This window comes from Salmo trutta, chromosome 12, assembly GCF_901001165.1.
Source record: "Salmo trutta chromosome 12, fSalTru1.1, whole genome shotgun sequence".
Classification (NCBI taxonomy): Eukaryota; Metazoa; Chordata; class Actinopteri; order Salmoniformes; family Salmonidae; genus Salmo; species Salmo trutta.
Window position 1 is genome coordinate 41,383,529 of NC_042968.1, and position 17,187 is coordinate 41,400,715.

At 44.8% G+C, this 17,187-nt stretch overlaps 1 protein-coding gene and 1 long non-coding RNA gene across 3 annotated transcripts in view; both read left to right on the forward strand.

The window, feature by feature from the left end:
- LOC115203551 (uncharacterized) overlaps positions 1 to 17,187 on the forward strand; it is a 46,254-nt gene that overhangs the window by 12,538 nt on the left and 16,529 nt on the right. The window lies entirely within an intron of this gene.
- Positions 13,842 to 17,187, forward strand: part of LOC115203550 (uncharacterized) — a 3,634-nt gene continuing 288 nt past the window's right edge. Inside the window, exons 1-3 of one of the 2 annotated variants that reach the window (XM_029768330.1) lie at positions 13,842 to 16,087; positions 16,127 to 16,541; positions 16,606 to 17,187. The exon at positions 16,606 to 17,187 is cut by the window's right edge and continues 288 nt beyond it. In XM_029768330.1, the coding sequence (XP_029624190.1) occupies positions 16,132 to 16,541; positions 16,606 to 17,187 (992 nt within the window). In that variant the 5' untranslated portion in view covers positions 13,842 to 16,087; positions 16,127 to 16,131. Of the gene's footprint in view, positions 16,542 to 16,605 lie in introns of both variants that reach the window. The other variant, XM_029768329.1, reaches the window with a different exon arrangement.

The window sequence follows — 17,187 nt, forward strand, 5'->3', positions numbered from 1 at the left end:
CTTAGTTAGGGTTAGTGTGATGACTTGACTAGCTTAGTTAGGGTTAGCGTGATGACTTGGCTAGCTTAGTTAGGGTTAGCATGATGACTTGACTAGCTTAATTAGGGTTATCATGATGACTTGACTAGCTTAGTTAGGGTTAGCGTGATGACTTGACTAGCTTAGTTAGGGTTAGTGTGATGACTTGGCTAGCTTAGTTAGGGTTAGTGGGATGACTTGACTAGCTTAGTTAGGGTTAGCGTGATGACTTGACTAGCTTAATTAGGGTTAGTGTGATGACATGACTAGCTTAGTTAGGGTTAGCGTGATGACTTGACTAGCTTAGTTAGGGTTAGTGTGATGACTTGGCTAGCTTAGTTAGGGTTAGTGGGATGACTTGACTAGCTTAGTTAGGGTTAGCGTGATGACTTGACTAGCTTAATTAGGGTTAGCGTGATGACATGACTAGCTTAGTTAGGGTTAGCGTGATGACTTGACTAGCTTAGTTAGGGTTAGCGTGATGACTTGGCTAGCTTAATTAGGGTTAGCGTGATGACTTGACTAGCTTAGTGAGGGTTAGCGTGATGACTTGGCTAGCTCAGTTAGGGTTAGCGTGATGACTTGGCTAGCTTAGTTAGGGTTAGCGTGATGACTTGACTAGCTTAGTTAGGGTTAGCGTGATGACTTGACTAGCTTAGTTAGGGTTAGCGTGATGACTTGGCTAGTTTAGTTAGGGTTAGCGTGATGACTTGACTAGCTTAGTTAGGGTTAGTGTGATGAGTTGGCTAGCTTAGTTAGGGTTAGTGTGATGACTTGGCTAGCTTAGTTAGGGTTAGCGTGATGACTTGGCTAGTTTAGTTAGGGTTAGCGTGATGACTTGACTAGCTTAGTTAGGGTTAGTGTGATGACTTGACTAGTTTAGTTAGGGTTAGCGTGATGACTTGACTAGCTTAGTTAGGGTTAGCGTGATGACTTGGCTAGCTTAGTTAGGGTTAGCGTGATGACTTGGCTAGCTTAGTTAGGGTTAGTGTGATGACTTGACTAGCTTAGTTAGGGTTAGTGTGATGACTTGACTAGCTTAGTTAGGGTTAGCGTGATGACTTGGTTAGCTTAGTTAGGGTTAGTGTGATGACTTGGAGATGAGACAGAGAGAAGGTAGTTGGTGGTTAGGATTTCTCTCTGGCAGTAGGAGGAGTATTGGTGGGGTCAGTAGGTGGTGGTTTGTGTAGAGCTGTGTGTAGAGGTGTGTGTAGAGCTGTCAGTAGAGCTGTGTGTAGAGCTGTGTGTAGAGCTGTGTGTAGAGGTGTGTGTAGAGCTGTGTGTAGAGCTGTGTGTAGTGCTGTGTGTAGAGCTGTGTGTAGAGCTGTGTGTAGAGCTGTGTGTAGAGCTGTATGTAGAGATGTGTGTTTTGCTGTGTGTAGAGCTGTGTGTAGAGCTGTGTGTAGTGCTGTGTGTAGAGCTGTGTGTAGAGGTGTTTGTAGCTGTGTGTTCATTTGTTCTGCAGGTCGACATGCTTCGTGGATCCTGGGTCATGTTTTACTTACACACACACCACACACACACACACACACACACACACACACACACACACACACACACACACACACGCACACACCTAGTGAGGAGCTTGTTCTGTGGGTCGACATGCTCTGTGGATCCTGGGTCACATTTTTCTCAATCTCACACACACACACACACACACACACACACACACACACACACACACACACACACACACACACACACACACAGACACAGACACACACACAGACACACGACCAGGCTACGGACAGCCCCATAAGGCTATGTGTGTAAAACCTAGAGATCCTCAACTGCACTGCCATCCTCCTCCTCCACAGCATCACATTATCAGACCCAGATAGATATCTCCTTCTCCACAGCATCACATTATCAGACCCAGATAGATCTCTCCTTCTCCACAGCATCATATTATCAGACCCAGATAGATCTCTCCTCTCCTTCTCCACAGCATCATATTAGCAGACCCAGATAGATCTCTCCTCTCCTTCTCCATAGCATCATATTATCAGACCCAGATAGATCTCTCCTTCTCCACAGCTTCATATTATCAGACCCAGATAGATCAAATCAAATCAAATCAAATTTATTTATATAGCCCTTCGTACATCAGCTGAAATCTCAAAGTGCTGTACAGAAACCCAGCCTAAAACCCCAAACAGCAAGCAATGCATGTGAAAGAAGCACGGTGGCTGGGAAAAACTCCCTAGGAAAAACTCCTGAGAAAGGCCAAAAACCTAGGAAGAAACCTAGAGAGGAACCAGGCTATGAGGGGTGGCCAGTCCTCTTCTGGCTGTGCCGGGTGGATATTATAACAGAACATAGTCAAGATGTTAAAATGTTCGTAAATGACCAGCATGGTCAAATAATAATAATCATAGTAATTGTCGAGGGTGCAACAAGCACGTCCGGTGAACAGGTCAGGGTTCCGTAGCCGCAGGCAGAACAGTTGAAACTGGAGCAGCAGCATGGCCAGGTGGACTGGGGACAGCAAGGAGTCATCATGCCAGGTAGTCCTAGGGCTCAGGTCCTCCGAGAGAAAGAAAGAAAGAAAGAAAGAAAGAGAGAATTAGAGAGAGCATATTTACATTCACACAGGACACCGGATAAGACAAGAGAATACTCCAGATGTAACAGACTGACCCTAGCCCCCCGACACATAAACTACTGCAGCATAAATACTGGAGGCTGAGACAGGAGGGATCAGAAGACACTGTGGCCCCATCCGATGATACCCCCGGACAGGGCCAAACAGGCAGGATATAACCCCACCCACTTTGCCAAAGCACAGCCCCCCACACCACTAGAGGGATATCTACAACCACCAACTTACCGTCCGAAGACAAGGCCGAGTATAGCCCACAAAGATGTCCGCCACGGCACAACCCAAGGGGGGGGCGCCAACCCAGACAGGAAGACCACGTCAGTGGCTCAACCTACTCAAGTGACGCACCCCTCCCATGGACGGCATGGAAGAACACCAGTAAGTCAGTGACTCAGCCCCTGTAAAAGGGTTAGAGGCAGAGAATCCCAGTGGGAAGAGGGGAACCGACAAGGCAGAGACAGCAAGGGCGGTTCGTTGCTCCAGCCTTTCCGTTCACCTTCACACTCCTGGGCCAGACTATACTTAATCATAGGACCTACTGAAGAGATAAGTCTTCAGTAAAGACTTAAAGGTTGAGACTGAGTCTGCGTCTCTCACATGGGTAGGCAGACCATTCCATAAAAATGGAGCTCTATAGGAGAAAGCCCTACCTCCAGCCGTTTGCTTAGAAATTCTAGGGACAATTAGGAGGCCTGCGTCTTGTGACCGTAGCGTACGTGTAGGTATGTACGGCAGGACCAAATCGGAAAGATAGGTAGGAGCAAGCCCATGTAATGCTTTGTAGGTTAGCAGTAAAACCTTGAAATCAGCCCTTGCCTTAACAGGAAGCCAGTGTAGGGAAGCTAGCACTGGAGTAATATGATCAAATTTTTTGGTTCTAGTCAGGATTCTAGCAGCCGTATTTAGCACTAACTGAAGTTTGTTTAGTGCTTTATCCGGGTAGCCGGAAAGTAGAGCATTGCAGTAGTCGAGCCTAGAAGTAACAAAAGCATGGATTAATTTTTCTGCGTCATTTTTGGACAGAAAGTTTCTGATTTTTGCAATGTTTCGTAGATGGAAAAAAGCTGTCCTTGAAGCAGTCTTGATATGTTCTTCAAAAGAGAGATCAGGGTCCAGAGTAACGCCGAGGTCCTTCACAGTTTTATTTGAGACGACTGTACAACCATCCAGATTAATTGTCAGATTCAACAGAAGATCTCTTTGTTTCTTGGGACCTAGGACAAGCATCTCTGTTTTGTCCGAGTTTAAAAGTAGAAAATTTGCAGCCATCCACTTCCTTATGTCTGAAACACAGGCTTCTAGCGAGAGCAATTTTGGGGCTTCACCATGTTTCATTGAAATGTACAGCTGTGTGTCGTCCGCATAGCAGTGAAATTTAACATTATGTTTTCGAATGACATCCCCAAGAGGTAAAATATATAGTGAAAACAATAGTGGTCCTAGAACGGAACCTTGAGGAACACCGAAATTTACAATTGATTTGTCAGAGGACGAACCATTCACAGAGACAAACTGATATCTTTCCGACAGATAAGATCTAAACCAGGCCAGAACTTGTCCATGTAGACCAATTTGGGTTTCCAATCTCTCCAAAAGAATGTGGTGATCGATGGTATCAAAAGCGGCACTAAGATCTAGGAGCATGAGGACAGATGCAGAGCCTCGGTCTGACGTCATTAAAAGGTCATTTACCACCTTCACAAGTGCAGTCTCAGTGCTATGATGGGGTCTAAAACCAGACTGAAGCGTTTCGTATACATTGTTTGTCTTCAGGAAGGCAGTGAGTTGCTGCGCAACAACTTTTTCTAAAATTTTTGAGAGGAATGGAAGATTCGATATAGGCCGATAGTTTTTTATAATTTCTGGGTCAAGATTCGGCTTTTTCAAGAGAGGCTTTATTACTGCCACTTTTAGTGAGCTTGGTACACATCCGGTGGATAGAGAGCCGTTTATTATGTTCAACATAGGAGGGCCAAGCACAGGAAGCAGCTCTTTCAGTAGTTTAGTTGGAATAGGGTCCAGTATGCAGCTTGAGGGTTTGGAGGCCATGATTATTTTCATCATTGTGTCAAGAGATATAGTACTAAAACACTTTAGTATCTCCCTTGAGCCAAGGTCCTGGCAGAGTTGTGCAGACTCTGGACAATGAAGCCCTGGAGGAATACCCAGATTTAAAGAGGAGTCCGTAATTTGCTTTCTAATGATCATGATCTTTTCCTCAAAAAAGTTCATAAATTTATTACTGCTGAAGTGAAAGCCATCCTCCATTTGCGAATGCTGCTTTTTAGTTAGCTTTGCGACAGTGTCAAAAAGAAATTTCGGATTGTTCTTATTTTCCTCAATTAAGTTGGAAAAATAGGATGATCGTGCAGCAGTGAGGGCTCTTCGATACTGCACGGTACTGTCTTTCCAAGCTAGTCGGAAGACTTCCAGTTTAGTGTGGCGCCATTTCCGTTCCAATTTTCTGGAAGCTTGCTTCAGAGCTCGTGTATTTTCTGTATACCAGGGAGCTAGTTTCTTATGACAGATGTTTTTAATTTTTAGGGGTGCAACTGCATCTAGGGTATTGCGCAAGGTTGAATTGAGTTCCTCGGTTAGGTGGTTAACTGATTCTTGTCCTCTGACGTCCTTGGGTAGGCAGAGGGAGTCTGGAAGGGCATCAAGGAATCTTTGGGTTGTCTGAGAATTTATAGCACGACTTTTAATCTTCCTTGGTTGGGGTCTGAGCAGATTATTTGTTGCAATTGTAAACGCAATAAAATGGTGGTCCGATAATCCAGGATTATGAGGAAAAACATTAAGATCCACAACATTTATTCCATGGGACAAAACTAGGTCCAGAGTATGACTGTGGCAGTGAGTAGGTCCAGAAACATGTTGGACAAAACCCACTGAGTCGATGATGGCTCCGAAAGCCTTTTGGAGTGGGTCTGTGGACTTTTCCATGTGAATGTTAAAGTCACCAAAAATTAGAATATTATCTGCTATGACTACAAGATCCGATAGGAATTCAGGGAACTCAGTAAGGAACACTGCATATGGCCCAGGAGGCCTGTAAACAGTAGCTATAAAAAGTGATTGAGTAGGCTGCATAGATTTCATGACTAGAAGCTCAAAAGACGAAAACGGCATTGTTTTTTTTTTGTAAATTGAAATTTGCTATCGTAAATGTTAGCAACACCTCCGCCTTTGCCGGATGCACGGGGGGTTTGGTCACTAGTGTAACCAGGGGGTGAGGCCTCATTTAACACAGTAAATTCATCAGGCTTAAGCCATGTTTCAGTCAGGCCAATCACATCAAGATTATGATCAGTGATTAGTTCATTGACTATAACTGCCTTGGAAGTGAGGGATCTAACATTAAGTAACCCAATTTTGAGATGTGAAGTATCACAATCTCTTTCAATAATGGCAGGAATGGAGGAGGTCTTTATACTAGTAAGATTACTGAAGCGAACACCGCCATTTTTAATTTTGCCCAACCAAGATCGAGGCACAGACACGGTCTCAATGGGGAAAGCTGAGCTGACTACGCTAACTGTGCTAGTGGCAGACTCCACTAAGCTGGCAGGCTGGCTAACAGCCTGTTGCCTGGCCTGCACCCTATTTCATTGTGGAGCTAGAGGAGTTAGAGCCCTGTCTATGTTCGTAGATAAGATCTCTCCTCTCCTCTCCTTCTCCACAGCATCATATTAGCAGACCCAGATAGATCTCTCCTCTCCTTCTCCACAGCATCATATTAGCAGACCCAGATAGATCTCTCCTCTCCTTCTCCACAGCATCATATTAGCAGACCCAGATAGATCTCTCCTCTCCTTCTCCACAGCATCATATTATCAGACCCAGATAGATCTCTCCTTCTCCACAGCATCATATTATCAGACCCAGATAGATCTCTCCTTCTCCACAGCATCATATTAGCAGACCCAGATACATCTCTCCTTCTCCACAGCATCATATTATCAGACCCATATAGATCTCTCCTTCTCCACAGCATCATATTATCAGACCCAGATAGATCTCTCCTTCTCCACAGCATCATATTAGCAGACCCAGATGGATCTCTCCTTCTCCACAGCATCATATTAGCAGACCCAGATAGAGCTCTCCTCTCCTTCTCCATAGCATCATATTATCAGACCCAGATAGATCTCTCCTCCTCCACAGCATCATAGTATCAGACCCAGATAGATCTCTCCTTCTCCACAGCATCATATTATCTGACCCAGATAGATCTCTCCTTCTCCACAGCATCATATTATCTGACCCAGATAGATCTCTCCTCCTCCACAGCATCATAGTATCAGACCCAGATAGATCTCTCCTTCTCCACAGCATCATATTATCAGACCCAGATAGATCTCTCCTCCTCCACAGCATCATAGTATCAGACCCAGATAGATCTCTCCTTCTCCACAGCATCATATTATCTGACCCAGATAGATCTCTCCTTCTCCACAGCATCATATTATCTGACCCAGATAGATCTCTCCTCCTCCACAGCATCATAGTATCAGACCCAGATAGATCTCTCCTTCTCCACAGCATCATATTATCTGACCCAGATAGATCTCTCCTTCTCCACAGCATCATATTATCTGACCCAGATAGATCTCTCCTTCTCCACAGCATCATATTATCAGACCCAGATAGATCTCTCCTTCTCCACAGCATCATATTATCAGACCCAGATAGAGGTAACTGCCAAAATAAAGGAAACACCAAAATAAAGTGTCTTAAAGGGATAGTTGACCCTTTCTCATTGGGTCCCTGACCCTGTAAGCAGTTTATGGACAAGCTATTGGCAGCAATCCATGCTTTGGTTTAGTTTCCCCGGCACTGTGTCCACGTGGTAACATTTTAGCATTTGTGGCACAAAATCCATTCAAGTCATGGGACCGATTATTGTAATTTTTCTCACTCATCATGCTCAAATCATCTATAAGTGACTTTGTTTAGCTTCAAAATCAATTTGAGATACTTTCTGATGATTTTCGGGGTATGGAAACCAATATGTAATTTTGTAATTTGGGTGAATTATCTCTTGAATAGGGCTTTGGGCCACCACCAGCCAGAACATCTTCAATGCACAGATTCTACTGGAATCTATTTCTGGACCTCTACTGGAGGGACGCGACACCATTCTTCCACAATACATTTTGTTGATAGTGATGTTCAATGTGGTTGATATCTGGTAACTGAGACAGCCTTATTCTGAAATGGATTAAATACAAATTGTTCCTCATCAATCTACATACCAATCTACATACCCCATAATGACATCGTAATACCCCATAATGACATCACAATAGCCCATAATGACATCATAATACCCCATAATGACATCACAATACCCCATAATGACAAAGCGAAAACAGGTTTTTAGAAATTTTAGCAAATGTATAGAAAATTAAAAACAGAAATACCTTATGTACATAAGTATTCAGACCCTTTGCTATTAGACTCAAAATGGAGCTCAGGTGTATCCTGTTTCTACAACTTGATTGGAGCCCACCTGTGGTAAATGCAATGTATTGGACATGATTTGGAAAGGCACCCACCTGTCCATATAAGGTCCCACAGTTGACAGTGCATGTCAGAGCAAAAACCAAGCCATGAGGTCGAAGGAATTGTCTGTAGAGCTCCAAGACAGGATTGTGTCGAGGCACAGATCTGTGGAAGGGTAACAACACATTTCTGCAGCATTGAAGGTCCCCAAGAACACAGTGGCCACCAAGACTTTTCCTAGAGCTGGCTGTTCGGCCAAACTGAGCAATCGAGGGAGAAGGGCCTTGGTCAGGGAGGTGACCAAGAACCCGATGGTCACTCTGACAGAGCTCCAGAGTTCCTCTGTGGAGATGGGAGAATCTTCCAGAAGAACGACCATCTCTGCAGCACTCCACCAATCAGGCCTTTGTGGTAGTGTTACGTTTCCCAGTTTCTGTGTTGTGGATTTGTGTATATGTATGTGAGTATTTCAGGAAATGGCTTCCTGGATTCTCCCAAGCAGCTGATTGGTCGGACCCATTGCAGATTGGAGCTCTGATCCCGCCCTCTCGTTGGGGGATACAGCTGTCGCCAATTACAAACTCCTTCTGCAGCTGGATAAAAGCCAGTGTTCCTTTGTTAGGAGAGAGAGCTTGATTGATGTCCTGTGTTGGTTGTTGCTCAGAGACAGTTTTGTTGAAAGTATTTTGTAGCCGTTACTTCTGAAGCATGTGTGTGCCAATAGGACTCAGTGTTTTTGATTATTGAAATTGTTCACTTTAAGTTTGTATTATTCTGTTTCATTTGTTCCCAGGGGGGAAGGGGAAGGGGAAGGTACCTTGGGAGTGTTTAGGCAAGAGGCCTGCAGGCATACATATACCCGTAGTATGTACTATGTCTATGAACACTAGGTAAGACCTGGGCGGACCATCCCCTGTATTTTGGTTAGTGCGCCAGGTGGTGCTAAGATTAGGTAAGTAGTGGGAAGGTAGGAGAGGGAGCTCTTTAACTTTTACTTTCTTTGCTTTGGTTCCGTCCAGACCCTTTTCCCCACATTACCGTGTGAAGGAATAAATTCCCAGTAAACGGTAATATTCTCTGCATCTGTCATCCTTACCCGCACCTACAATCACATACCTCTTTCACTCCACGGGGAGTAGAGTGGCCAGACGGAAGCCACTCCTCAGTAAAAGGCACATGACAGCCTGCTTGGAGTTTGCCAAAGGGCACCTAAAGGACTCTCAGATCATGAGAAACAAGATTCTCTGGTCTGATGAACCAAGCGTCACGTCTGGACGGTGAAACATGGTGGTTGCAGCGTCATGCTATGGGGATGTTTTTCATTGGCAGGCACTGGGAGACTAGTCAGGATTGAGGGAAAGATGAATGGTGAAAAGTTCAGAGAGATCCTTGATGAAAACCTGCTCCAGAACGCTCAGGACCTCAGACTGGGGCGAAGGTTCACCTTCCAACATGACAACAACCCTAAGCACACAGCCAAGACAACGCAGGAGTGGCTTCGGGACAAGTCTCTGAATGTCCTTGAGTTGCCCGGACTTGAACCCGATGGAACATCTCTGGAGAGACCTGAAAATAGTTGTGCAGCGACGCTCCCCATCCAACCTGACAGAGCTTGAGAGGATCTGCAGAGAAGAATGGGAGAAACACCCCAAATGCAGGTGTGCCAAGCTTGTAGCGTCATACCCAAGAAGACTCAAGGCTGTAATCGCTGCCAAAGGTGCTTCAACAAAGTACTGAGTAAACAGTCTGAATACTTATGTAAAAGTAATATTTCAGTTTTTGCTTTGTCATTATGGGGTATTGTGTGTAGATTGATGAGGGGGAAAAAACGATTTAATACATTTTTGAACAAGGCTGTAACGTAACAAAATGTGGAAAAAACCTAGGGGTCTGAATACTTCCCCGAATGCACTGTATTACAGCCTTATACAGTAGATCTATCGTCTATATATAGTGGTTAGTGGGTACTCAGAGGTTGGCTTATAGAACTATACTAGATCAGTCTAGTGGCTAACCATTAGCTGCTACCCAGAGGTTGGCTTATAGAACAATACTAGATCAGTCTAGTGGCTAACCATTAGCTGCTACTCAGAGGTTGGCTTATAGAACTATACTAGATCAGTCTAGTGGCTAACCATTAGCTGCTACTCAGAGGTTGGCTTATAGAACTATACTAGATCAGTCTAGTGGCTAACCATTAGCTGCTACCCAGAGGTTGGCTTATAGTACTATACTAGATCAGTCTAGTGGCTAACCATTAGCTGCTACTCAGAGGTTGGCTTATATAACTATACTAGATCAGTCTAGTGGCTAACCATTAGCTGCTACCCAGAGGTTGGCTTATAGAACTATACAAGATCAGTCTAGTGGCTAACCATTAGCTGCTACCCAGAGGTTGGCTTATAGAACTATACTAGATCAGTCTAGTGGCTAACCATTAGCTGCTACTCAGAGATTGGCTTATAGAACTATACTAGATCAGTCTAGTGGCTAACCATTAGCTGCTACCCAGAGATTGGCTTATAGAACTATACTAGATCAGTCTAGTGGCTAACCATTAGCTGCTACCCAGAGATTGGCTTATAGAACTATACTAGATCATTCTAGTGGCTAACCATTAGCTGCTACCCAGAGGCTGGCTTATAGAACTATACTAGATCAGTCTAGTGGCTAACCATTAGCTGCTACTCAGAGGTTGGCTTATATAACTATACTAGATCAGTCTAGTGGCTAACCATTAGCTGCTACTCAGAGGTTGGCTTGACAGTCTGTGGTGGTATTTGAGTGCCCTGGTCGTGGACATGCCAAGCTTTATATTGAGATAAAACATTTTATCCAGACAAGCAAGCAAGCAGGCAGGCAGGCAGGCAGGCAGGCAGGCAGGCAGGCAGGCAGGCAGGCAGGCAGGCAGGCAGGCAGGCAGACAGACAGACAGACAGACAGACAGACAGACAGACAGACAGACAGCTAGCTGACTGAGTCCCAGAGCAGATCAGGCTGTCAGAAGTATCTCTGTGCTGGGCTGAGGTTACATAGTCCTGTAGTTATCTATAGTAACACAGTAATAGAGTCGCATTGGAGCTCACAGCTACCTGCCGCTTTTAACACAAAATCCGGGGAGGGGCCAGCTGGGTATAAGAATCAAATCAAATCAAATGTATTTATATAGCCCTTCTTACATCAGCTGATATATCAAAGTGCTGTACAGAAACCCAGCCTAAAACCCCAAACAGCAAGCAATGCAGGTGTAGAAGCACGGTGGCTAGGAAAAACTCCCTAGAAAGGTTAAAACCCAGGAAGAAACCTAGAGAGGAACCAGGCTATGAGGGGTGGCCAGTCCTCTTCTGGCTGTGCTGGGTGGAGATTATAACAGCACATGACCTAGATGTTCAAATGTTCATAAATGACCAGCATTGTCAAATAATAATAATCATAGTAGTTGTCGAGGGTGCAACAAGTCAGTAACACAAGAGTAAGTGTCAGTTGGCTTTTTCATTGCCGATCTTTGAGAGTATTTCTACCGCTCCTGCTGTCTCTAGAGAGTTGAAAACAGCAGGTCTGGGACAGGTAGCACGTCCGGTGAATAGGTCAGGGTTCCAGCAGGTCTGGGACAACAGGTCTGGGACAGGTAGCACGTCCGGTGAACAGGTCAGGGTTCCATAGCTGCAGGCAGAACAGTTGAAACTGGAGCAGCAGCACGGCCATGTGAACTGGGGACAGCAAGGAGTCATCAAGCCAGGTAGTCCTGAGGCATGGTCCTGTATCATCTGCATATAAATGGATGAGAGAGCTTCCTACTGCTTGAGCTATGTTGTTGATGTAACTTGAGAAGAACGTGGGGCCTAGGATTGAGCCTTGGGGAACAGATGATGTTCTATCTTTATACACTGAACTCTCTGAGAGAAGTAGTTAGCAAATCAGGCCAAAGACCCCTCAGAGACACCAATACTCCTTAGCCAGCCCACAAGAATGGAATGGTCTACTGTATCAAAAGCTTTGGCCAAGTCAATACAAATAGCAGCACAACATTGCTTAGAATCAAGGGCAATGATGACATCATTGAGGACCTTTTAAGGTTGCAGTGACACATCCATAACCTGAGAGGAAACCAAATTGCATAACCCGAGAGAAAACTATAGACATCAAGAAAGCCAGTCAGTAGATTATTGACAAGTATTTCCAAGAAATTGGCCTATAACAATTAGGATCAGCTTGACCTCCCCCTTGAAATTATTAAAGACGCACCGTGGCTGCCTTCCAAGCAATGGGAACCTCCCCAGAGAGGAGAGAAAGGTTAAAAAGGTCAGATAGGCTTGGCGATGAGAGGGGCATCAACCTTAAAGAACAAAAGGGTCTAAACCATCTAAAACCAGATGTTTTTTTTTTTTTTTGTCAAGTTTAAGGAGCCCCTCAGACTCAGTGAAAACTGTACCAGATCTTCAGTTTCTTGGCAATTTCTCACATGGAATAGCCTTCATTTCTCAGAACAAGAATAGACTGACGAGTTTCAGAAGAATGTACTTTGTTTCTGGCCATTTTGAGCCTGTAATTGAACCCACACATGCTGATGCTCCAGATACTCAACTGGTCTAAAGAAGGCCAGTTGTATTGTTTCTTTAATCAGGACAACCGTTTTCAGCTGTGCTAACATAATTGCAAAAGGGTTTTCTAATGATTAATTAGCCTTTTAAAATGATAAACTTGGATTAGCTAACACAACGTGCCATTGGAACACAAGAATGATGGTTGCTGATAATGGGCCTCTGTACGCCAATGTAGATATTCCATGAAAAAAAATCAGCCGTTTCCAGCTACAATAGTCATTTACAACATTAACAATGTCTACACTGTATTTTTGATCAATTTTATGTTATTTTAATGGACAAAAAAAAAAGCTTTTCTTTCAAAAACAAGGACATTTCTAAGTGTCCCAAAAACTTTTCAACGGTAGTGTACATTATGTCGTCCAAAGCACTGGAACTAATGCTGCAAGTTACCTCAGACTTCCTGTTGTATCATGACAGATACACGTCGCCATTTATGTTCCTGTCATCTATCCACCAGAGATTAAGGTACATGTAGGAATTACTGCATTTTAATCCAAGATCATTTGTATAGCTCAAAATAATTAATTTGTATAACTCAGTTGGTGTAGGAGGCAGTTAAAAATGGGCACATATTTTTTTCAAAATTCTCAATACTGCCCCCGTGGCCCGTAGAGGTTAACACCCCCCCCCCCCCCATTTCTACTGTATTTTGAAATGAACCGTAAAACAACTGACTGTTTCAGCCATGTTGTTAGTTCGTAGGTGAGTGTTCTTCAGAGAGCTGCGTCGTGCCATGTAGTTACCACACCCTGTGGTGGTTAGAAGGCCTGTGATACAGCTTGCTCTGGGCTTAGCACTGTGGCGAAGGGTTCTAAACCACCACGGTTCCTGCGTGGACGTGTAAACGGCTTCTGTTGAACTGGCTGCTGGTTGTGTTTAAGGCCATGCGGCTTGTTAGCTTGCAGCTGGGCCTTACTTTGCAAAGAGTGCAGAAAAGTGAAGAGCACCTGCACCTGCATGACAAGTAGAAAACTTAGTGGTGAGGTGGGTTGGTAAGCGGAGTAGGACAGACAGTGGCTTTGTATTCAGCTGTGGCGCCAACTGAAAGGTAGACAGACAGACAGACAGACAGACAGACAGACAGACAGACAGACAGACAGACAGACAGACAGACAGACAGACAGACAGACAGACAGACAGACAGACAGACAGACAGACAGACCTTTGTCTTCAGCAGTGGTGCCAACTGAACGGTGGAGAGAGACAAAGCAGTGTGTCAGACTGAAGGGAGTTTAAGATGGAGACAGATAGACCTTCAGCTGAATCCCCAGGTTAGTGCTGTTCTCTGTCTAAAGACCAACTGAGATTGATAATGTTCTGAAAGCCAAGTAAAGGTTGGAGGCTTCAGGTTTCCCAGATATCCTCTGTGTCTCTAACATTAGTGTTGGGTGGCCTGGCCCTGCTAGAATAAGACTACTGTTTCTCTCAATCACATCTCCCATCTAGGCCTCTGCTTGAGCCCCCCAAATGGCACCCTATTTCCAATGTAGTGCACTAGTTATGTATGGAGCTCTGGTTAAAAAACAGTGCCCTATGAAGGAAACAGGGTGTCAATTGGGATGCCCGTGGCTTTTTCTCTCAGTCACTCACAGTCTCAAACGGTACACGTCCACAAGTAATGACATGGTTGACCTTTAGTCTACTTCTGAGAGACTTTGAAGACTGTAGTACGTGGAAGCATGACAAAACGTGGCTCAGTGGAGAAATGGACAGATAGGCTACGTCTGTTTAGGACGTCACAATGCTTCTTCATGGACACGTAGTCTTGTCAGTGACCGTAGCACCGCAGTACAATGCTCTCTCTCAGAGAGGACGAGGAGGGGAAATGAGGACAACTTGGCGTGCGTCCCAAATGGCACCCTATTCGATATATAGTGCACTAGTTTTGACCAGGGAACATAGGGATTTGGTCAAAGGTCTTGCGCTATATAGGGAATACGGGAGGGTGCCATTTCGGATGCAAACTTGAACTCGTTTATACTGCCTCTGAACCTGATGGTCTGTTTATACTGCCTCTGAACCTGATGGTCTGTTTATACTGCCTCTGAACCTGATGATCTGTTTATACTGCCTCTGAACCTGATGGTCTGTTTATACTGCCTCAGAACCTGATGGTCTGTTTATACTGCCTCTGAACCTGATGTTCTGTTTATACTGCCTCTGAACCTGATGATCTGTTTATACTGCCTCTGAACCTGATGATCTGTTTATACTGCCTCTGAACCTGATGGTCTGTTTATACTGCCTCTGAACCTGATGGTCTGTTTATACTGCCTCTGAACCTGATGGTCTGTTTATACTGCCTCTGAATCTGATGATCTGTTTATACTGCCTCTGAACCTGATGATCTGTTTATACTGCCTCTGAACCTGATGGTCTGTTTATACTGCCTCTGAACCTGATGATCTGTTTATACTGCCTCTGAACCTGATGATCTGTTTATACTGCCTCTGAACCTAATGATCTGTTTATACTGCCTCTGAACCTGATGGTCTGTTTATACTGCCTCTGAACCTGATGGTCTGTTTATACAGTAGAATGGACGTTTGATGACGTTAGCGTGGTGACAGCAGTAGAATGGAGGTTTGATGACGTTAGCGTGGTGACAGCAGTAGAATGGAGGTTTGATGACGTTAGCATGGTGACAGCAGTAGAATGGAGGTTTGATGACGTTAGCATGGTGACAGCAGTAGAATGGAGGTTTGATGACGTTAGCGTGGTGACAGCAGTAGAATGGAGGTATGATGACGTTAGCGTGGTGACAGCAGTAGAATGGAGGTTTGATGACGTTAGCGTGGTGACGGCAGTAGAATGGAGGTTTGATGACGTTAGCATGGTGACAGCAGTAGAATGGAGGTTTGATGACGTTAGCGTGGTGACAGCAGTAGAATGGAGGTTTGATGACGTTAGCATGGTGACAGCAATAGAATGGAGATTTGATGACGTTAGCATGGTGACAGCAGTAGAATGGAGGTTTGATGATGTTAGCATGGTGACAGCAGTAGAATGGAGGTTTGATGACGTTAGCGTGGTGACAGCAGTAGAATGGAGGTTTGATGACGTTAGCATGGTGACAGCAGTAGAATGGAGGTTTGAAGACGTTAGCATGGTGACAGCAGTAGAATGGAGGTTTGATGACGTTAGCGTGGTGACAGCAGTAGAATGGAGGTTTGATGACGTTAGCATGGTGACCGCAGTAGAATGGAGATTTGATGACGTTACCGTGGTTACAGCAGTAGAATGGAGGTTTGATGACAGCAGTAGAATGGAGGTTTGATGACGTTAGCATGGTGACAGCAGTAGAATGGAGGTTTGATGACGTTAGCGTGGTGACAGCAGTAGAATGGAGGTTTGATGACGTTAGCGTGGTGACAGCAGTGGAATGGAGGTTTGATGACAGCAGTAGAATGGAGGTTTGATGACGTTAGCGTGGTGACAGCAGTACAATGGAGGTTTGACGACGTTACCGTGGTGACAGCAGTAGAATGGAGGTTTGATGACGTTACCGTGGTGACAGCAGTAGAATGGAGATTTGATGACGTTAGCATGGTGACAGCAGTAGAATGGAGATTTGATGACGTTAGCATGGTGACAGCAGTAGAATGGAGATTTGATGACGTTAGCATGGTGACAGCAGTAGAATGGAGGTTTGATGATGTTAGCATGGTGACAGCAGTAGAATGGAGGTTGTATGACGTTAGCATGGTGACAGCAGTAGAATGGAGGTTTGATGACGTTAGCATGGTGACAGCAGTAGAATGGAGGTTTGATGACGTTACCGTGGTGACAGCAGTAGAATGGAGGTTTGATGACAGCAGTAGAATGTAGGTTTGATGACGTTAGCATGGTGACAGCAGTAGAATGGAGGTTTGATGACGTTAGCGTGGTGACAGCAGTAGAATGGAGATTTGATGACGTTAGCATGGTGACAGCAGTAGAATGGAGGTTTGATGACGTTAGCGTGGTGACAGCAGTAGAATGGAGGTTTGATGACGTTACCGTGGTGACAGCAGTAGAATGGAGGTTTGATAAAGTTAGCGTGGTGACAGCAGTAGAATGGAGGTTTGATGACGTTAGCGTGGTGGCAGCAGTAGAATGGAGGTTTGACGACGTTACCGTGGTGACAGCAGTAGAATGGAGGTTTGATGACGTAACCGTGGTGACAGCAGTAGAATGGAGGTTTGATGACGTTAGCGTGGGGACAGCAGTAGAATGGAGGTTTGACGACGTTACCGTGGTGACAGCAGTAGAATGGAGGTTTGATGACGTTACCGTGGTGACAGCAGTGGAATGGAGATTTGATGACGTTAGCATGGTGACAGCAGTAGAATGGAGGTTTGATGACGTTAGCATGGTGACAGCAGTAGAATGGAGGTTTGATGACGTTACCGTGGTGACAGCAGTAGAATGGAGGTTTGATGACGTTAGCATGGTGACAGCAGTGGAATG